Below are 22,790 nucleotides of genomic sequence, written 5' to 3'. Positions count from 1 at the left end.
GGTTGATTGCTGCTATAAGGGAGTCTATTGCAGTTTGATCATCTGGGGAGGGTGAAACCAAGGAATCATCCTGGTACAAACAGCATTCTCCCTCCTCGAGCTCTTCAGAAGCCGTGGAGCGTGTGGGAGAGCCTGCCCTGTGTGCTCCCGAGGGAGGGCCATGAGAGAGTGCTGGAGACACCCGGCCACGTGCTCTTTTTCTGATCCCTGCAACCGGTGAAGCATGGGCCCGGATTACCTCAGAAGAATCCTCCATAGGGGTATCCTCAGGCTGCGTTCCGTCCAGAGGCCCAGAAGGGTGTGGAGGACGACATTGCATAGCCAGCACCAGGTTCTGTGAGTTTTTCCATGGATTGGGACAGAATCTGTGCCCATTCCGATGGGCTGGGAGCCCTAGGCTCTGGGCTGACTGTTGCGGCGGTGGTGGCGGAGGGGTCTTGGGGGGCTATAGGGGCACAGGACTCACAGAGAGAAGAGGTGTGTTTACGTGGTAGCTCAGCGTGGCAGGCAGTGCAGGCTGAATAATAGACTATGTGAGCCTTAGCACTCTTAGTACCCTTAGAATTCTGCATGTTCCTAATAGGAGAATGGCAGGAGGGGGAGCAATGATATGCAGAGCTACAAGTGAAGCAGTGGGAAGCAAGGATTGTATTTGCTTCGGTGTACTTCAACAGAATCAGCCGATGGCCCTGCGTCCTCAGGAAGGAGTCTCTGTGGAGATCTTCGCGCGTTTTCTTGGGGGGGTGGGGCTTATAGCGGCCCACGGGGGGCGGGGCTTAGCGCTAAAAGCTCGCCAAGAAGAAGTCAGTGTGCCCCCCCTGCTGTCGGTAGTAAAAAACGGCGGGAAGGGAGCTTCTGTGACAGTTTTTCTCCCCTCCCTCCAGTCAGCACACAGCTCGCCACCGGTAGATTATCTCTGCAGGAGTCCCTGCAATCAGCAAGGGACTTTCCCCTCCTCCAGCCAGCACACAGCTATGGTGGGAATAATAGACTGTAAATTGAGTAGTCCTGGGAGCCTTCCCTGCACAGTCTTTCTCCCTTTGTCTGGGAAACCAGTCAGGGGGGATCTTGCCTTAACACTGCCTCAGTCCAGGCAGTGGAAACAGCAGAGTCAGCTTGCTGTGTCAGGCCACAAAGGTGCAATGTATCAACTCAGAGCCTGCAAAGAGGAGCTGAGGAATTGTGCCTCTGCCCTGGGCTCTGGAAAATCGGTGTCTGTGGGACCCGTTGTCAAGTAAAAGGCAGCCCAGGATCCAGCGTCACAGGAGGGGGTATGTGGAGGCAACACTCCACGTTCCCGCCCGTTGATGGTATTGGGAGTTCGGTCCCTAAGAGAAATTGTCGCCCTCAAAAAATAACAAAACCTTGAAAGGATGTGCCTCCTACAGACACTAAGCTAAAACTGAGGTTGCCTGGCCCGGCCAGGGGGTGTATACTGCAGAGGAGGAGCTAATGCTTTTTGCATCTACTTAGTGTCCTCCTATGGATAGGCAGCATAATACCCATGGTCCTGTCCCCAATGAGGCGTCAGAGAAAGTATCAATCTGTTTTCTCTCACACATCGAAGCCACATAGGGAGGGTTGGGGAGTGTAGGTACACACATTTCATCCCACAGATGACACACATTCCTTCTTTGTGTGGAACTACTGATAAGCATAAATACTTTCTTTATAGAACCTAGAAAAATGTAACCCCAATTTACCAAAAATAAAGGTGGGGATACAAAAGAGAGAGGACCACGGATAATCAAAGTGGAATACAAGATTTATTAATTGTACATGAGGTGATACAGGACACACAGTGGAGGCAGGCTAGATGGAAACAGCCTGCTAGGAAAACAACCCACAGCAATACCAGGACACACCACCAGATGGCAAACCTGCTGACAGGCAGCAATATAATGGAGGATTGTACAAGTTATAAGATAGCCCGTGAAGAGTCAAAAGGGACAGTGTGAAGAAAACAGTTGTTAGTAGGAGATCTGTAGAATCCCCTAGAGAGTCCCAATGGCAAGGGGGCATGAGTAATTAATCAATATTACCTTGCGACATGTCAGAGCAGAGATGGTGGATGTGTCCGGGCGTGGGGGCGGGGCCTCGACGCGCGTTTCACCAAAGGCTTCTAGGTTCTATATTTCTTGTGGACCTCTTCCGGTCATAGGAAAGGTTGTTTAGGTTATATAAATACTTTCTTTGTTCATTGTTTATACATCTGTTCACTTATCCTTGGTAATCCCTTCATGACTATACAGCTTAGAATTATATTATAGATCTGTGCAATTGCTACATAGGAACACAGATAATTATGCTACATCTATATTTTGATTATTTACATACACAGATATTATTACGTTTAAACAAACAAGCTATAGTTTAAGCCACCTCCACATGAACATCGCATCACAGGGCAGCCATTTGCCATAATCAGTCTCCTTCCCCTTCTGGCAGCAAAAACTGGGGGCAGCCATTTTCCATAATCAGTCTCCTTCCCCTTCTGGCAGGAAAAACTAGGAACAGCTATTTGCCATAATTAGTCTCCTTCCCCTTCTGGTAGCAAAAAATAATGTTCATTATTACATCCTTTGAAGAACTCACCATCTTAGTTATAAAATTACTACTACATTTAAAAAAAGTAATTTTCTATGAGCTATACAATGAATATATTTCATGGTGTTCTTAATCCTATGCATAGAAATCTCTGTGATCGTCTTATTTTCCAAAATCCCTTTGAACATAAAGCGACTGGTAAAAGCGGACGCCCCCCGCTGTGAGTCAGAATGAAAAGAAGGAACACAAGCTGCAGTCAGACGGTAGTTTATTAAGGTTTTTAGGTTTTAGCATCCCAAAAATCTACAATTTTAATGCAATGAACACATAACCTTATAAACTGCAGGTAAAACAGTCAAGTATTAAGTAATAACTAAAATATTACAGTAAGATCAGTGCAAACTCCTGCAATAAGTCATTTTGCATAGTGTTAAAGTCCTTTATAAATAAAGGTCCTCTACCTGCAGACAGACCCATTCACATGAGGGCAGCATGGGGACATCCCCGGATGGTGGGTCACCAAACTCTAAAGTTGTGATACAAGTAAATTTGCCAAATATGTTAAAGGGGTTGTCCACTTTTGGGGACTTTAGTGTTTACATGCCCTCGGGATATCATATCTCCCACCAATCGACAATGTAAGTGTGCAATCTCTAGCGAAGACCTTCACACGCTCTATAAACAGGAGCGGATTTCATCTGGTTTCTTCACAGGTCGCTCTGCAGAAGTGATGACACTTATTTGGCCGCCCTGATACAAATGGGTCTGTCCCATTAATGCTTTATTAGTCATTAAGAAGGCTGGAGACGTCTCCGTAATGCCCTGAGGTGAACGCTCCGAATTTTTAAGGCACTTTTTAGTGATTCGGTCAAGACCAGTGACCGGGAGAGATTGAGAGCAGCCATTATGGTGCACACAGTTCTGTATATATGTCCAGTGCCAGTGACCATCTCTACACCAACAGGTACAAAGATCAGTGACAGTACCCTAGAAAACCAGCTTGGCTCATGTGCTCACATTATTGGACATCGTTTCGGCTCCACGGACGGCACTTCTGAAATCAACAATGGCACCTATACAACTCCATACAACTGATAGAGGCCAAATTGGTCTCCTTTTGGCCTCCGTTGGGGAGGTAACTTTTTTTTCGTAGTATAGAAGTATATACAATAGAAAAATATATACTTTTGTTTTACAAAGGGATCCTATTAGCACTGTGTACTGGGATACAATGCAACCTAAGGTACAAGTCCAAACGTGGCCAGAACGGAGCATTAATCTGGATGCTGGTACCAGGCTGTAGACATAAAAGCTCAAGTTTATTCAAAGGGGTATTCCCATCTCCAAGATCCCATCCAGATATGTATTAGGCATAATGATAATAATATTAGTAAATACTTCCAATTAGAAATGTAGTATAGTTCTCCCGATATAGCCATTTCCCTACCTCATGTGCAGGGCATTGCAGGACCTTAGGCATCCATGGTTATATCCACTCATATAGTGTGAGTTAGGGGGTCATTGTAGCAACCATGGATGCCTAAACTGATAATGATAATCTCGGGGAAAATAAGGAACCATACCTCATGTGCAGGGCATTACAGGACCTTAGGTATCCATGGCTACATCCACTTATATAGTGACAGTTAGTTGGTCATTGTGGCAACCATGGATACCTAAGCTGATAATGACAGATAATGTTGGGGAAAATAAAGACCCATACCTCATGTGCAGGGCATTACAGGACCTTAGGTGTCCACTGTTACATCGGCTCATATAGTGACAGTTAGTTAGTTGCTCGTGGTCATAACCATGGACACATAAGGTATGTTTTTTTTCATTTTCCCCAACATTATCTGTCATTATCAGCTTAGGTATCCATGGTTGCCACCATGAGCAACTAACTGTCACTGTATGAGTGGACATAACCTTGGATACCTAAGGTCCTGCAATGCCCTGCACATGAGGTAAGAGACATGACTATACTGGGAGAACTATACTACATTTCTAATTGGAGATATTTGCTAATATTATTATGACTCCCACTACATTTTTGGATAGGATCTTGGTGACAGGAATACCCACTTTAAAAGGATTATAGAAGATGAAAAAAAATGGGTCTGCTATTTTTCTTTATCACAAGGCCCTGTATCTAGTTTTGCCTTCATTTGAATGGCGCTGAGCTGCAATACCAGATCCAGCCATTACACAAACAAGGGGCGCTGTGTCTGAAAAATAGCAGAGGCCATTTGTAACCCTTTAAAAGGCACAGACTTGCGCGCGCAGCTTCGACCGCGCCGCCTGAAGCCACTAAGGCAGGTATCGGTTTAGTATATGCGGTTATTAACTCAATCATCTCCTACACGTAGTAGTCAGGACACAATAAATAGTGCATGGCAGTATCAGTCACATATTATATCGGTATGTGGGTTAAAGACCTATGAATTGGAGGATCACTGACGTGAAATCTTCCCCCGTAACGCTACAGTATAATAAATAAGTCGTAAGTGAGGACCGCTTCTTTGGTTATGGCGCTCTAGTTTTCACCATATTAACACATAAGGCACAGGGACGATTCTGGAGCATAAAGGCGGTATTATGTCCAATGTGCGGTACGGGGGCTAAGCCTCACCCAATATGGCGATCCCATGAGTCATGCCCCGCCCCTCAGACTAGGCGTAACACAGTGTAGAAGTTTTATGAGTCTGGAGGATTTGAGCCAAGCGCTGGCTATCTGCTTCTTTTCAGGATTATTCCCATCTTCATAGATGGATCTTGACGAATATTGTGCGCACTTTTGAAATTCACTGTTTGTATTTTTTCATCCATTCTTGAGATATTAACACTTTTCCTTTCTGTTGCCTAGGAGACCGACCGCCGCTGCTGTCTAAAGTGTAAGCGCTAACAGCGAGCTCCTGGTTAGCATCAAAACATTTGCCGACATGCTCAATAAAAAAAAAAAGCTTGTAAGCGCTGCACGAGTTCTAGTGTCTCACACCGGTGGTCGGTTTCCAAGACAACGATCTGTAAACAAAACAAAAAAGTGTTAATATCTAAAAAATTGGCTAAAAATTCTAATACATAATAAATGATAAAAGTGCACGCACGATCTGACAATACACATCTATAGAGATGAAAAGAACACTTTACAGGAACTGTCAGGTTCTTCAGCAGCAAATAATAAAGGCAAAAATTGCTGCTCACCTTTCTATTTCCAGCGTAATTGCTCCAGCAGCCCCTCTATGTCTTTGTATATAGAATGCCCGCAATGACGGATTAGCACGTGACCGCTGCAGACAATCAGTGGCCTCATCAGTCATGCGCTTGCATGTCATTGCGAGCAGCTTCTACATAAAGTCAGTGATGAATCTGAGGGGAACTGTAGAGGCGAGATGCTGTTTTTTTGATGTTATCTAAATATATATATACACACACATATATATATATATATATATATATATATATATATATATATTATTATTTTTTTTTTATTTATTTTTTTTAAGAACGGACAACCCTTTTAAGACAGCTGCCCCTTGATAAAGATGGAGGCGCACACTGTGGGTCGTTTTCAGGTCTACCTGCTGTAGACGTATGCAATCTGTTTCGTTTCTACTTGACAATTCAGTGGAATGAGACGCTGACTGACATCAGTCGCCCCCCCCGAATACAGGCATCATCCTCCTCAGGATGAACTTCTGTTTGAGGGTCCTTGGGCTTTGAGGACCCCAAATGTAACATCACAGCAGACTAACTCCTACAGAATGTCTTCACTGAAGGCACTGTATGGGATTAAATACCTGGCATTACTCTTGTCCATTGGCCGTGTCAGCTCAGTGCCTTTTTAAATAGAAATTCCCAAAATATGAAGTATAGCCACATAATAGGGGATAACCTATGGCTCGCTGGTGGTCCTACCACTGGGACCCTTCAGGGATCCTGAGGTTGGGGTTCTGGAATTCAAGTACCGTGCTCTGCATAGTGCTACAGACCTCTTTCATGGAGCGGAGGCAGACAGGCTCGACCCTTAGTCTATTCATTGTCTATGGGACTGAGAGAAGTCCCATAGACAATGAATGGAGCAGAGGTCGAACATCTGCACCTCCGCTGTATTTAAAGAGGATTTTCTGCACAACTCATTACACCAGCACTGAAGCTCTTTACTTGAGCTCTGTTGCCCCATTATTGACTTTGAGGTGCACAAGTTTGCCCCTTATTCTATTCATTGTCTATGGGATTGACAGAAGTTCCATAGACAATGAATGGAGCAGAGGTCGAGCATCTTGCACCTCTGCTCCATTTCAAGAGGATTTTCTGCAGAACTCATTACTCAAGCTCTGTAGCTCGTTACTTCAGCTCTGTTGCCCCAATATAGATTTTGAGGTGCACAAGCTCGACCCTTATTCTATTCATTGTCTATGGGATTGACAGAAGTTCCATAGACAATGAATGGAGCAGAGGTCGAGCATCTTGCACCTCTGCTCCATTTCAAGAGGATTTTCTGCAGAACTCATTACTCAAGCTCTGTAGCTCGTTACTTCAGCTCTGTTGCCCCAATATAGATTTTGAGGTGCACAAGCTCGACCCTTATTCTATTTATTGTCTATGGGACTGACAGAAGTCCCATAGACAATGAATGGAGCAGAGCTTGAGCATCTGCACCTCCACTCCATTTAAAGAGGATTTTCTGCAGAATTCATTGCTCAAGCTCTGTAACACACTGTAGCTCGTTACTTGGGCTCTGTTGCCCCAAAATTGACTTTGAGGTGCACAAGTTTGCCCCTTATTCTATCATTGTCTATGAGATTGACGGAAGTCCTATAGACAATGAATGGAGCAGAGGTTGAGCACCTGCACCTCCACTCCATTTAAAGAGGATTTTTTGCATGACTCATTATTCCAGCGCTGTAGCTCGTTACTTCAGCTGTTGCCCCAATATTGAGAGTAAGGTCGGAGGTAACAGGTGGTCGGACCCTCAGCAATCAGTAAGTTATCCCTCTTCCTGTGAATAAGCAATACTTTCATATTTTGGGACCACTCTTTTAAAAAAAGGCACATAATCAGTGCTCGGCAGTTACCAGATCCATCAACAGTGGTTACCAAAATATGTCACACATGGGGTGGAAAAAACAAGTGTCTGATGGATCCAAGATCCATCAACAGCAGCATGTTGAGGGTTTCCCTTGTTAACTGAGAACCTTTTTTTGTGTTGAAGAAGGCAGGAACTGTTGCAAATTTGCACGCGGTAAAATACACCGTAAAATACAGTAGCGGGCAAGTAGATTTTCCTCACCGCTATGAGGATTTTTAAAATGTCCACAAAGCGGGATAAAATCCATGTTGAATCTGCAGCAAATTTTGCAGACTTTACGGCAGAGGAAAAATCCTCGGTGTGTAGATCGCCCCTAAATGAAAACAACTAAAAAAAAAGGGTAAAAAAATCATAAAGAGCTGTTCATCACCTGAACGGGACAAGGAGGACTAGTCAGCTGAATACATTTTCTCATCAGCGGAAATTCCTGCCCCTGAAAAACATCACCTGGGGTACCGAAAGTGATACCCAGGATGATTAGCTGATCGTATCGCTAAAAAGGATCGTCTCTGATGATATAGCCCCTTTATAGGGTATCGCCAACCATCTCCCGTCAGAAATGTAAAATGAAGATTTTTGGTACTCACCGTAATATCTCTCTCATGGTCTTCATTGGGGGACACAGACACCATGGGTTAGTCTGCTGCCCCCAAGAATACATTTTAACAAAAAAAAATGAGTATACCACCCCTGCTAACACCAAGTCTCCTCATTTCATGAGAAAGCAGTAGGAGAAGCAAAAGAACTAAACCATGAAAGAAAAAGTATAACTATCCTGACAGAAAACACAATTTAAAGGGAATCTGTCACCAGGTTTTTTCTTCCCTATCTGAGAGCAGCATAATGTAGAGACAGAGATCCTGATTCCAGCAATGTGTCACTTACTGAGCTGTTTGCGGACATTTTGATAAAATCAGAGCTCATGAATATACTGGACTACCTGCAGTACGCCAAGTAGTCCTGTAATGATAATCTACTGCTGATTAACCAGTGATTTTAGAAAAAGTACACTAAGCAGATCAGTAAGTGACGCATCGCTGGAATCAGGATCTCTGCCCCTACGTTATACTGCTCTCAGATTAGGGGGCAAAAACCTGGTGACAGATTCCCTTTAAATGCATGCCTAACCAGGTAACTAAGGATCGGTTCTGTGTCAATGAAGACTATTAGAAAGGGATTTTACAGTACCAAAAATCTCCATTTCTCAGTCACTTTATTGGGGGAAAGTAGGTTAGGACCCTGCTTCACCAATTAGGTGCTCTGGAGAAAAATATATATATGTAGGAAAGAACTCCGGCACTCTTAGTAACCCCAATAAGAGACTTAAGCAGTAGTGATGTTCAAATAGAATTTTTTATTCAGAGAAAAAGTCCATAAATAAACGTTTTCGACCTAATTCGGTCTTCCTCAGAAAGGACTTATCTATGGAGATGCAGGGTAAAATTATGATCTTCCTTTGTAAGATCCTCCTTTATGGATCCACCGATTCAGAACAGACCTGTTATAATGAAAAAGCGTTCTTTGAATAAGGGTTTTTTTAATATTTCTATCTGACGTCTTAATAGTTTCACGGGGAAATGACCTTACCACGTGTTTAGGCCGATCAGTTCATCTTAAATGAGGTTGGATTGGACAATACTGAACAAAAGAGGAAAGCCCTCACGATTATGTTACAAAGTGGACATATGTGTGTGGGGAACCGCTCCGTGAAGTCCACGGAGCGGTTCCCCACACACATATGTCCACTTTGTAACATAATCGTGAGGGCTTTCCTCTTTTGTTCAGTATTGTCCAATCCAACCTCATTTAAGATGAACTGATCGGCCTAAACACGTGGTAAGGTCATTTCCCCGTGAAACTATTAAGACGTCAGATAGAAATATTAAAAAAACCCTTATTCAAAGAACGCTTTTTCATTATAACAGGTCTGTTCTGAATCGGTGGATCCATAAAGGAGGATCTTACAAAGGAAGATCATAATTTTACCCTGCATCTCCATAGATAAGTCCTTTCTGAGGAAGACCGAATTAGGTCGAAAACGTTTATTTATGGACTTTTTCTCTGAATAAAAAATTCTATTTGAACATCACTACTGCTTAAGTCTCTTATTGGGGTTACTAAGAGTGCCGGAGTTCTTTCCTACACTTTATTGGGGGACACAGGAGCCCAGGGCTTTCCTAACATTGTCCCTTCATTGAGGAGTGGGAATAACAAAAGGAGAAAATAGAGAGAGGATTAGCACTTAACCTAACCAAGACTTAAGGCCCTGTCACATGCAGCGATATCGCTGGCGAGCGTACCCGCCCCCGTCGTTTGTGTGTCACGGGCAAATCGCTGCCTGTGGTGCACAATATCGTTAGTAGCCGTCACACGGACTTACCTGCCTCGCGTAGTCGCTGTTGCCGGCGAACCGCCTCCTTTCTAAAGGGGGCGGCGTCACAGCGGCGCCACTAAGCGGCCGCCCAATATAAGCGGAGGGGCGGAGTCGGAGATAAGCAGCCGTAACATCCCACCCACCTCCTTCCTTCCTCATTGCCGGCGGCCGCAGGTAAGCTGTTGTTCGTCGTTCCCGAGGTGTCACACGTAGCGATGTGTGCTGCCTCGGGAACGACGAACAACCTGCGTCCTCTACAATCAACTATTTTTTTAAAATGAACGACGTGTCAACGATGGACGATTTGGTGAGTATTTTCCATCGTTAATGGTCACTCGATGGTGTCACACGCAACGACGTCGCTAACTATGCCGGATGTGCGTCACGGAATCCGTGACCCCGGTGATATATCGTTAGATACGTCGTTGCGTGTGACGGGGCCTTAAGACTTGAGATTCAGAGCCTTGTCTGCCTCCGAATGACACTAAGCAGACTAACCTATGGTTCCTGTGTCTTCCAAAGAAGCGATCGAGAAAATGATGATGTGAGCCACAGAGTGTCCACAGGGATTAGAGACTTTTCAGGGTAGGCTTCCAGCATCAGTGAGCTCCTGCTCGTTGTTGGACATAGCTGGCCATATCATTAGCGATACCCTTTAATGGCCAGTCTAAATATTAGGTGGAGGGAGCTCTACTTTAAAGGGAATAGGACAGGAGATTGATGTTGCTGGTTCCCAGCAGCTTCTCCTCGCCCTGCTCCTGTGGACAGGTCTGTCCCTATACATGGACACAGTGAGAGACCTGTCAGTCATACGTAGTAGGGTGGGAGGAAGTTGCCAGGACCGGCCTCCTGGACTAGTCATCTAAAATACTTTTTTTTTCTCTGCATCTCATAAAAAAAACCAAAACATATAAAGCAACTGAGGTCTGATTCCCGCTACCTGTGAATCTCCTCTCAGGATCCTTTAAACAGTAGACGTCCCAGATAGGGGTCATTTAACATTTCTACCATTGGAACCCTATGGAGCTCGAAATTTCTGGGACTTCTAGTGTTAAGTTATACAACACAGTCTAAAGGTTTGGCAGTCTAAGCATTTCATACACTATGGTTTTCCTCTATTAAAGGAATCAAGCTGCATTACCAGACACGGCCTGTAGACAAGAGTGGCGCTGTTTCAGGAAACGTTTTTTCCCAATCTCTCTAGCAATGCCTTTGTTAGTCTGCTAAACATGTATGTGTTTATGCTCTCAACCGTGAGAAAGACTTTAGAACAATCCTTACATTGAGCACCATATTGGCATTAAACAATGGTCTGAGTGACAGAGGCCACAGAGCCGCCTCTCTCGGAGGACAGCGAGCGGTTGCTCATCTCTTGCTGAAGCTCTTCCAGTTTCTTCTGCAGCTCCGCACGTTTGGCTAGTATATCCTTGCAGCGGCTATTGATCATATCCTATGGAAAAAAAGAGAGCCATCAATCGACCTATAAAAGTTAACCCCTTCCTTTGGTTTTATTGATAGCACTTTGAGGTAAATACAAGGTTTTGATCGCTTTCTGTTGCAGTTTTGGGCAGATGCAAAGAACAAAAAATGACAGTTTTGTAATATTCCAATTCTCTTTTTGGTTACAGCGTTACCCTTATGGTTCACCTGAGGTCACAGCTGGGGTTCCCATGGTACCGCAGCTGTGACCTCAGGTGAACTAACCTGAATACTCAATGAACTCTAAATTAACTTTATATTTTGATATTCTGGACTTTTACTTATGGTGTAATTCCAAATCTGCCTATTACTTTTTTGTTTTTGGATGATGAAAATGAATGCGATTCCAACTTTACTGTTACTTTTTAAGATTTTTTTTTCTTACTATTTTTTTGGGGGTGCTTATGACTGGACTTCACAGAATGTAAAAAACAAAGGGCATCCACAGACCCCTGGCGGATGTAGTAAACCATCGGCAACTCTCTTTTGTTTCATGCACATGAAGGGGGAAATTAATGCAGGAACGGATCCCACCAAATTTGTGGCACTTAAATGCTGCTGTCAATCTCTAACAGTTAAGTGGCAAGTGCGGGCTGTATAACACAGATGACACCTGCACTGTATGAAGCGCACTGGCAGAGCTACTGATCCTGCTCCATACACCAACACCCTCCCTATGAAATACTATTACATCCAGGGGAGGGAAGCTGCTAATACGTGGCCTCCTGCTGTGCAAGGAATTGCAAAACAGCCCTGTACAAATCATTTTCTACATTTCATCTCATCCAAACACGTAGTATCTACAGGTATCATGACTATAATAAATAAGAATACGCACCGGAGGTTTAGTTCTTGGATTCCATCTTACGTAGTATCCGGTCCACAACTGCAGATGTCTAGTGCTGGTCACAGGGTACAAGACGTGGTCCGAGTAATTCACATAGAAAGGGTTGGTGAAGTCTTCCAGTTGGCTGTTCATATAGGACCACAAAGAAACCGTCTCTTGTGGTATAGACTAAAAAAAAGGAATCAAAAAGAGGAAAAAAATCAAACTGATAATGAAAACTACTGAAAACAAACTAAAAATTAAACTTTGGGAGGTAAGGAGGGAGGAAGAGAAGGAGGAAGGACGCAGGAGGAGAAAGTGAGGAAGAAGGAGGGGAAGGGAGTGAGGAAGGAAGAGAGGAAGGATGGGAAGGGGGGGAGGAAGGAAGAGGGGGAGGAAGGAGAGGTAGGGGAGGAAGGAAGGGGTGAGGAAGGGGATGAAGGAAGGCGAAGGGGGGAGGAAGTAAGTAAGGAAGGTGAGGGAGGAAGTAAGGAGAGAAAGTAAGGAAGGGTAGGGAGGAAGGAACAAAGGGAAGGGTGGAAGGAAGGGGAGAGGAGGGAGGAAGAAGGAAGGAAGGGGAGGGAGAAAAACGAAAGGGAGGGAGAAAGAAACGAAGGGGAGGGAGGAAGGAACGAAGGGAAGGGAGGAAGGAACGAAGGGGAGGGAGGAAGGAACGAAGGAGAGGGAGGAAGGAAGGGGAGCAGAGGGAGGAAGGAAGGGGAGGGAGGAAGGAAGGGGAGGGAGAAGGAGGGAAGGGAGGGAAAAGGAAGCAAGGAGAGGGAGGGGACAGAGAAGGGAAGGAGAGGGAGAAGGCAGGGGGAAAAAAGAAGAAAATGAAGTACTGGAAAAGGAAGAAACAAACAAGTCACTATTAGAACCACTTGTCGGGGAAAAGTCGGGAGGCCGCCATACACATTAGACTGTATGCCGATCTCACTGAAATCAATGGGTATGGGCTGACTTGTATATATTCTGTTTGAGGGCTTTTAGAGTATTTTATAAACATTGATGACAAGTACAGGTTTGCCACATCTTTTTTTTTTCTAAGCAGAAAAACATGGATACTTTCTCGGAAAAAAAGAGGATTTTGGTTACTTACCATAAAATCTCTCTGAACCTTCAGTGGAGGACGCAGAGAACCATGGTGTATGCTGCTGCCACTAGGTAGCTAACACTAGGCAAAATGTTAACTCCTACTCAGCATGGTAGACTCACTAACTGGCATAAAGATAATCAGTTACTGAGAAAGCAGTAGAATTAAACATTAAAAACATGAAACACATCAATCAGGGAGGGTGCTGTGGCCCCCAATGAAGGCTCCGAGAAAGATTTTACAGTGAGTACCAAAAATCCTCTTCTCTATTGATTCATTGGTGGACACAGAGAACTATGGGACGTCCAAACGCAGTCCCCAACGGTGGGAAGAATAAGCTGGAAGACGAAAGGTAGTATAAACTCTCAGGTCAGACTCTAGACCACTGCTGCTTGCAAAAATGTTCTTCCTATGCTGCCGTTGGCCAAAGCATAGGTGTGCACTCTGTAGAATTTGATAAAAGTATACAGAGAGGACCAGGTGGCAGCCTTACAGAGTTGTAAGGCAAAAGCCTGATGTCAAACGGCCCTGGAGGCCCCACTTTGCGAATAGAGTGAGCCATAACCACGGGTGGGGGTGGTCTCTCCTTTGTTCGATAGGCTTGAAAGATGGCAGAACAAATCCAATGGGCGATGGTGGCCTTAGAGTCAGCCACACATCTGCAATTTCCTTCAGGTATAACAAATAAGGAATCTGATCATCTAAAGGAGTCTGTTCTGGATGGGTAAAGGCACCTGCCCTGACCGGGTCCAATTTGTTTAGGGACTGCGTCGAGGGATGAAAAGGAGGACACAACAAGAGAGAAACATTGGCTCAGGTGGAAGAGAGAAACGACCTTGGGAAGGGAAAAAGAAACTGGAAATAAAAGTACTTTATCCTGGTGAAGAGCCAGAAAGGGGTAATGACAGGATAGGGTGGCCAGCTCCGACACGTGACGGATGGAGGTGATTGCAAAGGCAACCTTCTAAGAAAGAACGGACAAGGAAATGTCCTGAATGGACTTGAAAGAATTGATCCAACACCAAAATGAGGTTCCAGGGATCCACCAAATGGGCCACACGCTGCATGAACGTACAAATCTGGGAACAGGAAGCCAGGTTTTTAAAAAAAAAAAAAACAACAAAAAAAAACAAAGGATTGAGTGGAGACCTGGCCTTTAAGCAAGTGGAGGGAAAGCACGGACTCTGGGCCCGACTGCAAAGAGGCTAAAAGCTCCAGGAGGGAAGACTAAGGAGTCCATGCCTTTGGACTTGGTCTACTTCTTTTGGAGGTCGTAAGGAAACAGATAAAAGATTTCCATGCGACCTCATCACTTAAATTGCCTAAATGAGTGCCCCCATTCCTTAGATAGGACTTCTTCAAATTCCTTGTGGTCGGAGAAGAGGGCTAGGCAAACACAGACTACTCGGCTGGTGGAGGAGTCACTTTTTTGATGTTCAAGGTCTCGATATCAGCATGGACCAGACCGTCGACCACAGCCCTCATCTTGGAGGCCTGTTCCACATAGGGATATGGAGAGAGAAGGAGACCTAGAAGAAGAGTTATGATGAGTCTGCTTCTTGGTCCTCTTGCGCAAACTGCAATGTTGGACGCAGTTGTCTGATAACCAGTTGGGGCTCCTGGGCGTCTGGTGGTCTTTTCTGGAATTAGGCATTGTGTAAGAGAATCAGAAAAGGAATCAGAAGGGAGGGGGCCGTGTGCATCAGATGTAGCAGAGCCTATCAGGTTCCAGATGAGAGTCGCTGAGGTCTCACCTATGAAGAGAAAATCTTCTTTCTCTCAGTAGTGGAAGGTGATCCTTCCCGCTACGTGTGCGGTAACAAATGTGTTCGGTCGGCACAGAAGGGGCAGACACTAAAAGCTTGCAAGGAACTTCCAAGCTTGGCCACCAGAACAAGGCCTGGGATTAGCCAGAGAGGCCAAAAGACGGCACAGCTAAAAGAAGCACAAGAAAATCTTGTGCATCTGTGATTGGGTGAAGGAGGGAAAAGACTGGATAGCCTGTAGCAAGGAGGAAGAGCACGTGAGAGAACAAAATGGAGGAAGGGGCATGTCTGGGTGCTGCAACTAGGTCCAGAAGAAGCCGGACCTAAATTAATAAATGTATCCAGCGTTGAGGCCCTAAGGGACTGAAACCTAAAGACGCTGCCCCCAGTAGCTCTAGGCCCCAGGATGTAATCCAGGAGGTGTGATGGCCTGGATCTGCCAGAATCCCAGGGTCCAGAAGTCTCCACCGTTGGAAGGATCTGTGAAGAGAGTGGTTACCTTAATCTAGAAGCTGATCCTGTCCTTTCTGGTACGTGGAAAAGGTGGTTCCGGTAAGCGCTGGATAGGGGTACCATGTTCTATCTCCATGTGGGCACTTCACTAATGTGGGCGAGCGGGCTGACAAAGGGTGGCAAGGACCTTACGTTCAGTTGCCCAAATGGTCTTGATGCATTAGGGGTTAAGTGATCCTGCCTTGCAGACTGGAAAGGATACAGTGTGATGTTTTCAGCACTGTGCTCTCGGTCTCTTAGTAGGGTGACAGGGTGGAGTGTCCACTCTGTTTCCCATCACAAGCTGAATCTAACAGAGAACGGGAAATCAATAATGAAAAACAGTGATACCTAAGGTAGAAACAGAGCTGGAAGAAGCCCTGTGTCTGCCTCCTACTGACACTAAAATAAAACTGATCATCTCCATGCCAGGTGGTGGGTGTAACCTGCTGAGGAGGAGATAACATTTTTTTTGCCTAGTGGGAGCAGCATACTCCTCATGGTTACCCGTGTCCCCCAATGACACCCGACTACAATCTATGTACTTTTTTTGCAGCAGAGCACCAGCTATTTCAATGGAATTCTGACAGCTTTGGTGCTGCCGTGTTTTTCTGCACTTGTACAACCCTCCTTTAAAATAAAAGCACCGATCATTCATGGTTGTCGGATCTCACCTCTTCCACTCTCTGTTGCTCGCTGTCACAGAGAAATGTTCCAAACAAGCAGCTGTACAGATGATCCAGAATAGTCAGGAGGAAATGCTCGTTATATTCGAAGGCGTGCGGGAACTGAGGACATGGAAGGAAGATGAAGTGTTAACTGTGCCAACCAACCAGTGACATGTAGAACAAGTGGTAGGAGGATAGGAGTAGTAGTCTGCGCTGCTGATGCTATATTCAGGAAAGGATAGGTTGACGCGGTTTAGTCTCAACGAAACCACTTCTGTTATGATCCGGTAGCCGTGGAAGATTACAAAAAACTCCCATTAGTAGGAAAACGCCAAGAAAAACGAGTAGTTGGAACCTGAGCTAACCACAATCCCCTAACTATCAGACCACACTAGAAGTAGCCTTTGGAGCATTCCTAAACACGTAGACGCCACGTCGCAACCGGAGAAACTAGCTACACGTCACAGCTAGAAATGAGGAAATCTACCTTGCCTCAGAGAAGTCCCCAAAGGAATGGCCAGCCCCGACATATAGAGATTGCAGTGATGTAGGAAAACACGATACACAGATAGGTAAAATAGATTTAGCAAATGCGAGGCCCAACTAACAAGATACAAAGGAAAGAAAAGGAAACTGATTGCGGTCAGTACAAGAACCCTGCAGAAAAATACCAATCTCCTGATAGTAAAAATGGCCCTGGAGGTCACACGACCTCACCCGCACTATATCAGGCACTCTTGTAAATAATGGAAGAGACAAAATACCAAAAAGAACACAAAAAAAGAGAATTTTGTTTACTTACCGTAAATTCTTTTTCTTATAGTTCCGACATGGGAGACCCAGACCATGGGGTGTATAGCTTCTGCCTCCGGAGGACACACAAAGTACTACACTAAAAGTGTAGCTCCTCCCTCCGAGTATATACACTCCCCGGATGACAAATCCAACCAGTTTAGTGCAAAAGCTGAAGGAGGACATCCACCCATAAGTAGAGATAGAGTAAAACCCGGAATAACCGGAACCTCTGTCTACAACAACAGCCGGTGAAAAACACACGGAACAAGAACTGCCAACAGGCAACAGGGAGGGTGCTGGGTCTCCCATGTCGGAACTATAAGAAAAAGAATTTACGGTAAGTAAACAAAATTCTCTTTTTCTTCATCGTTCCTTATGGGAGACCCAGACCATGGGACGTCTCAAAGCATCTGCCGAAGCATGAGCATGCACTTGGTAGTGCTTCGAAAGGGTGTGCAGACTAGACCAAGTGGCAGCCTGACAGACCTGCTGAGCCGTAGCCCAAGAGGCACCGACAGCTCTGGTCGAGTGCGCCTTAATCCCCGGCGGGGGAGGCACCTGAGAACATTGGTAGGCATCGGATATGGCCGACCTAATCCAACGAGCTAGGGTCGGTTTAGAAGCCGAGAGACCCTTGCGCTGACCTGTGGTCAGCACAAAAAGAGAGGTGCACCGCCTAAGAACAGCGGTGCGTGACACATAGATCCGGAGCGTCCGCACCAAATCTAAAGCATGCAACGCTTTCTCAAAGCGATGCACAGGGGCCGAACAAAGGGAAGACAATGAAATGTCCTGGTTAAGGTGGAAAGGAGACACCACCTTAGGGAGAAGGCCCGGAGTCGGACGGAGAACCACCTTGTCTTGGTGAAAAAAAACAAAAAGGGTGACTCCGAAGAGAGCACAGTCAAATCAGAGACTCTCCTGAGAGAAATTATGGCCACCAGAAAAAACACTTTTCTGTGAAAGACGAAACAACGAAACCTCCCTAAGAGGCTCAAAGGGGGGTTTCTGTAAGGCCGTGAGGACCAGATTAAGGTCTCAGGGATCCAGAGGCCGCCGGTAAGGCGGAATGATGTGAGATGCGCCCTGCATGAAGGTGCGCACCTGGGCCAGCCGGGCGATACGCCGCTGGAGCAACGCTGACAGAGCCGAGACCTGTCCCTTGAGGGAATTGAGGGACAGTCCTAGCTGCAGACCGGACTGTAGAAAGGACAGGATGGTCGGCAAGGAAAAACGGCCAAGGGGCATGGCTGGAAGAACGACACTAGGACAGGAAAATTCTCCAAGTCCTGTGGTAAATCCTGGCCGAGGAAGACTTTTGAGCCTGAGTCATAGTGAAGATGACCTCGGAAGGAACGCCTGAAGCCGTAAGGATTCAGGGCTCAAGAGCCACGCCGTCAATCTGAGAGCCGCAGAATTCTGGCGGAAAAACGGACCTTGTGAGAGAAGGTCTGGCCGGTCCGGGAGATGCCACGGCACCTCTACGGACAGACGGAGCAGGTCTGGGAACCAAGCTCGCCTGGGCCAGTCTGGGGCGATGAGTACGACCCGACGGCCCTCCATTCTGATCTTGCGCAGGACTCTGGGCAAGAGAGCTAGGGGGGAAACACGTAGGCCAGACGGAACTGGGACCAATCTTGAACCAGCGCGTCCGCTGCCAAGGCCTGAGGATCGTGGGAGCGAGCCACGTAAACCGGGACCTTGTTGTTGTGCCGGGATGCCATTAGATCCACTTCCGGAGTGCCCCGCCTGCGGCAGATTGACCGGAACACTGCCGGATGCAGGGCCCACTCGCCGCTGTCCACGGTTTGACGGCTGAGATAATCTGCCTCCCAGTTTTCAACGCCTGGGATGTGGACTGCGGATATGGTGGACTTGGAGTCCTCCGTCCACTGAAGGATACGTTGAACTTCCAACATTGCTAGGCGGCTGCGAGTCCCGCCTTGGTGATTGATGTAGGCAACTGCTGTTGCGTTGTCTGACTGGACTCGAATGTGCTTGCCCACCGACAGGTGGTGAAAAACTACGAGAGCTAGGAGTACAGCCCTGATTTCCAGCACATTGATCGAGAGGGCTGATTCGGACGGAGTCCAAGTGCCCTGTGCTCGGTGGTGGAGAAACGCTGCTCCCCAGCCGGATAGACTGGCATCCGTAGTGAGAATCACCCAGGACGGGGCCAGAAAGGAGCGTCCCTGGGACAGAGAGAGGGGCCGAAGCCACCACTAAAGAGAGCTCCTGGTCTGTGGCGACAGAGCCACCAGCCTGTGCAAGGAAGAGGTCCACTTGTCCCAACAGCGGAGAATGTCCAGCTGCAGGGGACGCAGATGGAACTGGCAAAGGGAACCGCTTCCATTGACGCCACCATCTGACCCAGCACCTGATGGAATGACGGCGGAGCCTCAGCAGAGAGCGAACCGCCAGATGAAGGGACTGCTGTTTGACTAAGGGCAGCTTCACAAGTGCCAGCAGAGTCTCGAATTGCATCCCTAGGGACGCAAGGTCCTGGGTCGGAGTCAGAGTGGACTTGCAAGCGTGGCGAGAGTGAGCGAGACACTCCGCTGAGAGTGAGCGAGACACTCCGCTGACAGTCTGCACTGGATGAAGCCTTGCTAGAAGGTCGTCCAGGAAAGGAATCACTACCAACCCCTGGAGGTGCAGAACCGCAACCACTGCTGCCATGACCTTGTGAATACACGAGGGGCCGTGGCTAACCCGAAGGGGAGAGCCACGAATTGGAAATGTTCCTCTCCGATTACAAAATGTAGCCAACGCTGGTGTGAAACTGCGGTTGGCACAAGCAGAAAGACATCTCTGATGTCGATGGATGCTAAGAAATCTCCTTGGGTCATTGACTGATCGCAGAGATTCCATGCAAAAATGCCGCACCTGACATGCTTGTTGAGAAGCTTGAGATCCAGGTCGGAAAGCACCGTCCTTTTCGGGGACTAGGAAGAGATTTGAGTAGAAATCTCAGAACCGTTCCCAGTCGGGAACTGATACAATTACTCCATTGGCCTGCAAGAGTGCCACGGCCTGTGAGAAGGCGGCGGCCTTAGAGCAGGGGGGAGTTGACAGAAAAAATCTGTTTGGCGGGCTGGATAGAATTCCATTCTGTAGCCGTGGGAGATGGTAACCCACACCCACTGATCGAAGACGTGTTGAAACCACACGTCGCCCAAGAGGGAGAGCCTGCCACCGACCAAGGACGAGAGGAGGCTGCCTTGGTGGCCGCAGCTCCTGCGGACTTCTGAGGACGCGGCTTCATGCGCCAGTTGGTTTACGGACCTTGGCTGAGTTAGTGGACGAGGCCGAGGGCTTAGAGGACGACCAGTTAGAGGAACGAAAGGAACGAAACCTCGACTGGTTCCTGCCCTGGACAGGTTTCCTGGGTTTGTGGCATGGAAGTACTCTTCCTGCCAAAAAAACTTCCGTAATAATTTCATCCAGTTGTTCACCGAATAGACTGGTCCCAGCAAAGGGAACGCAGCAAGGAACTTCTTAATAAGCATCTGCCTTCCACTCTCGAAGCCACAGGAGCCTGCGGATAGCGAGGGAAGTAGCCGAGGCCACCGCAGTGCGGTGACAGTCTCCAGCATGGCAGACATGGCATAGGATGAAAAGACTGAAGCCTGGAAGTTAAGGCAACCATTTCGGGCATAAAGTCCCTAGAAGAGGGGATGCATCTCCTCCAGAGAAGCAGAGATGGCTTTGAGAGCCCGCACTACTGCAAAAGATGGGGAGAACGAGGCCCCTGCCGCCTCATATATAGATTTGGCCAGAAGGACAACCTGGCGGACAGTGGGATCCTTAGAGAGAAGCCGTCAGCCACTGATACAACTGTCCGGGCTGAAAGCCTAGACACCGGAGGGTCCACCCTTGGTGAATGAGCCCACTCCTTGACCACCACTGGTGGAAGGGGGAAACAGTCATCAGAACCACGCTTTGGGAAGCGTCTGTCAGGACAGGCTCTGGGCTTGGTCACAGTGGGCTGACAAACTGGAGTGGTGAAGGAACACACTCCTTGTTCTCTTAAGGTATACTAATGCCTTTCTGCCAGAGTGGAATGCACCCCTGATACAGGCTGATTGAGGTCCAGTACAAATATAATGGACGCAATCAAATCACCTTCGGACAGATCAATGTACATGAAGTAGCGTCCGAGCCCCTAGTAAAGGCATCCTCCTCGTCCTGCGAGTCAGCTCGTGAATCAGAGCCGCGGGACGAGGAAGGAAAGAGGACCCTGCGTCTCCATTTTAGGAGGACGGGGTCTGAGACCAGATGAAGAATCCTCTGTGAGCTTTGCTGAGCGAGCCGTAGCAGCAGAAGCGCCCTGAGAAGGGGGCTGATGCATGCTCAGCAGTGTCCGGGACAGCTGTCCCCTGGAGAGAGGGATTCTGCCCAAACCGGGGGATCAGCCACCGGAGCCGGAGCAGCCGGAGGGACCACTGGGGATGAGCCTCCAGGCTGAGGCACCACTATGTTAGAGCAAGCATCACAATGTGGTTATGTGCTCGGTACAGGCAGTACGAGCCTACAGCAGTGCATAATAAGAACAGCCTTGCTCTGATGTGAGACATGCTGCAGAAGTGGGGGCTCTGTCCAGAATGACCCCCAGCAGAGTATATAAACAGAGTATATAAGCAGCTGCACAACCGGAGGTTGTGGCTTGCCAGACCGTTTAACATAGGGACATCTCTGTGCCCTCCAGATCCCCCAGCCCAGGCCCCCATTTGTCACAATGTGGTTATGCAGACATTGAGAACGCTGAGAAAATGGCGCCGGAGCGAGGAGAGGGGGCGGGGCCTACTCTGAGAGCAGGATCTGGAGGGCAAATGAGGTATACAGGGGAGGGAATCTTTCCTCAGTGAGGAGTGTCCCTTCCCTGTGCTGAACAGCCGCTGGGCGGAGCCGCACTGTCCCTCTGCATGACTGACATGCAGGGGCAGTGAAATCGAAACTAGGCCTCAGGCGAAGCCGGGGCCTAGATTTAAACATGCGGCCAGCGTGCAGGCACCATCGGCGTGGTTCTCCAGTGAAAACTGGAGAACCGGCCGGAAATGTTAACACAGTCATATAACACACTCTCCCCAATATATAAAGTACAAGGGACCCCTGGCAAGACCACTGTCTGTGGTAATAACGTCTCAGTACTTAGCTTGTGAGACGCAGGTGCCAGGTCCCTGGGGATGAGTGCTCCGTCCGGCAGGATCCTGAAAAGGGCTGCGGATGGAGACTGGTCTCCTGCAAAGCAGTGAGAACCGTGATGGCTCCCACTTCAAGCCAGAGCCTCAGGGGATGGTGAAGGAGCGCGGCATGTGAAGGCTCCAGCCTTGTAAAATCAACCTTAACAGCACCGCCGATACAGTGGGGTGAGAAGGGACATGCCGGGAGTCCAGATTGGACCCGCTTTTCTTCCAAATCTTTGAAATCAAAAATTCAGAGGATGCATGTGTGTGTGTGACCTCCTGAACACAAAGCATTGAACTGGTTGGATTTGTCATCCGGGGAGTGTATATGCTCGGAGGGAGGAGCTACACTTTTAGTGTAGTACTTTGTGTGTCCTCCGGAGGCAGAAGCTATACACCCATGGTCTGGGTCTCCCATAAGGAACGATGAAGAAAAGACAAAAGTGGAAATAATCACGTTTGACAGGGAGAA

At 47.3% G+C, this 22,790-nt stretch overlaps 1 protein-coding gene across 2 annotated transcripts in view; it reads right to left on the bottom strand.

Annotated features, from left to right (window-relative positions):
• Nucleotides 1-2,804: 2,804 nt before the first annotated feature.
• Nucleotides 2,805-22,790, bottom strand: part of MTMR2 (myotubularin related protein 2) — a 77,082-nt gene continuing 57,096 nt past the window's right edge. The window contains exons 13-16 of one of the 2 annotated variants that reach the window (XM_075337487.1): nt 16,344-16,457; nt 12,331-12,507; nt 11,295-11,463; nt 2,805-5,571 (exon numbers count right to left, since the gene is read on the bottom strand). In XM_075337487.1, the coding sequence (XP_075193602.1) occupies nt 11,314-11,463; nt 12,331-12,507; nt 16,344-16,457 (441 nt within the window). In that variant the 3' untranslated portion in view covers nt 2,805-5,571; nt 11,295-11,313. Of the gene's footprint in view, nt 5,572-10,236; nt 11,464-12,330; nt 12,508-16,343; nt 16,458-22,790 lie in introns of those variants that run through there. The other variant, XM_075337486.1, reaches the window with a different exon arrangement.

Source organism: Anomaloglossus baeobatrachus, chromosome 2 (assembly GCF_048569485.1).
Source record: "Anomaloglossus baeobatrachus isolate aAnoBae1 chromosome 2, aAnoBae1.hap1, whole genome shotgun sequence".
Lineage (NCBI taxonomy): Eukaryota > Metazoa > Chordata > Amphibia > Anura > Aromobatidae > Anomaloglossus > Anomaloglossus baeobatrachus.
The sequence above is the reverse complement of the archived record's forward strand: the minus strand, read 5'-3'. Positions and strand labels throughout refer to the sequence as shown.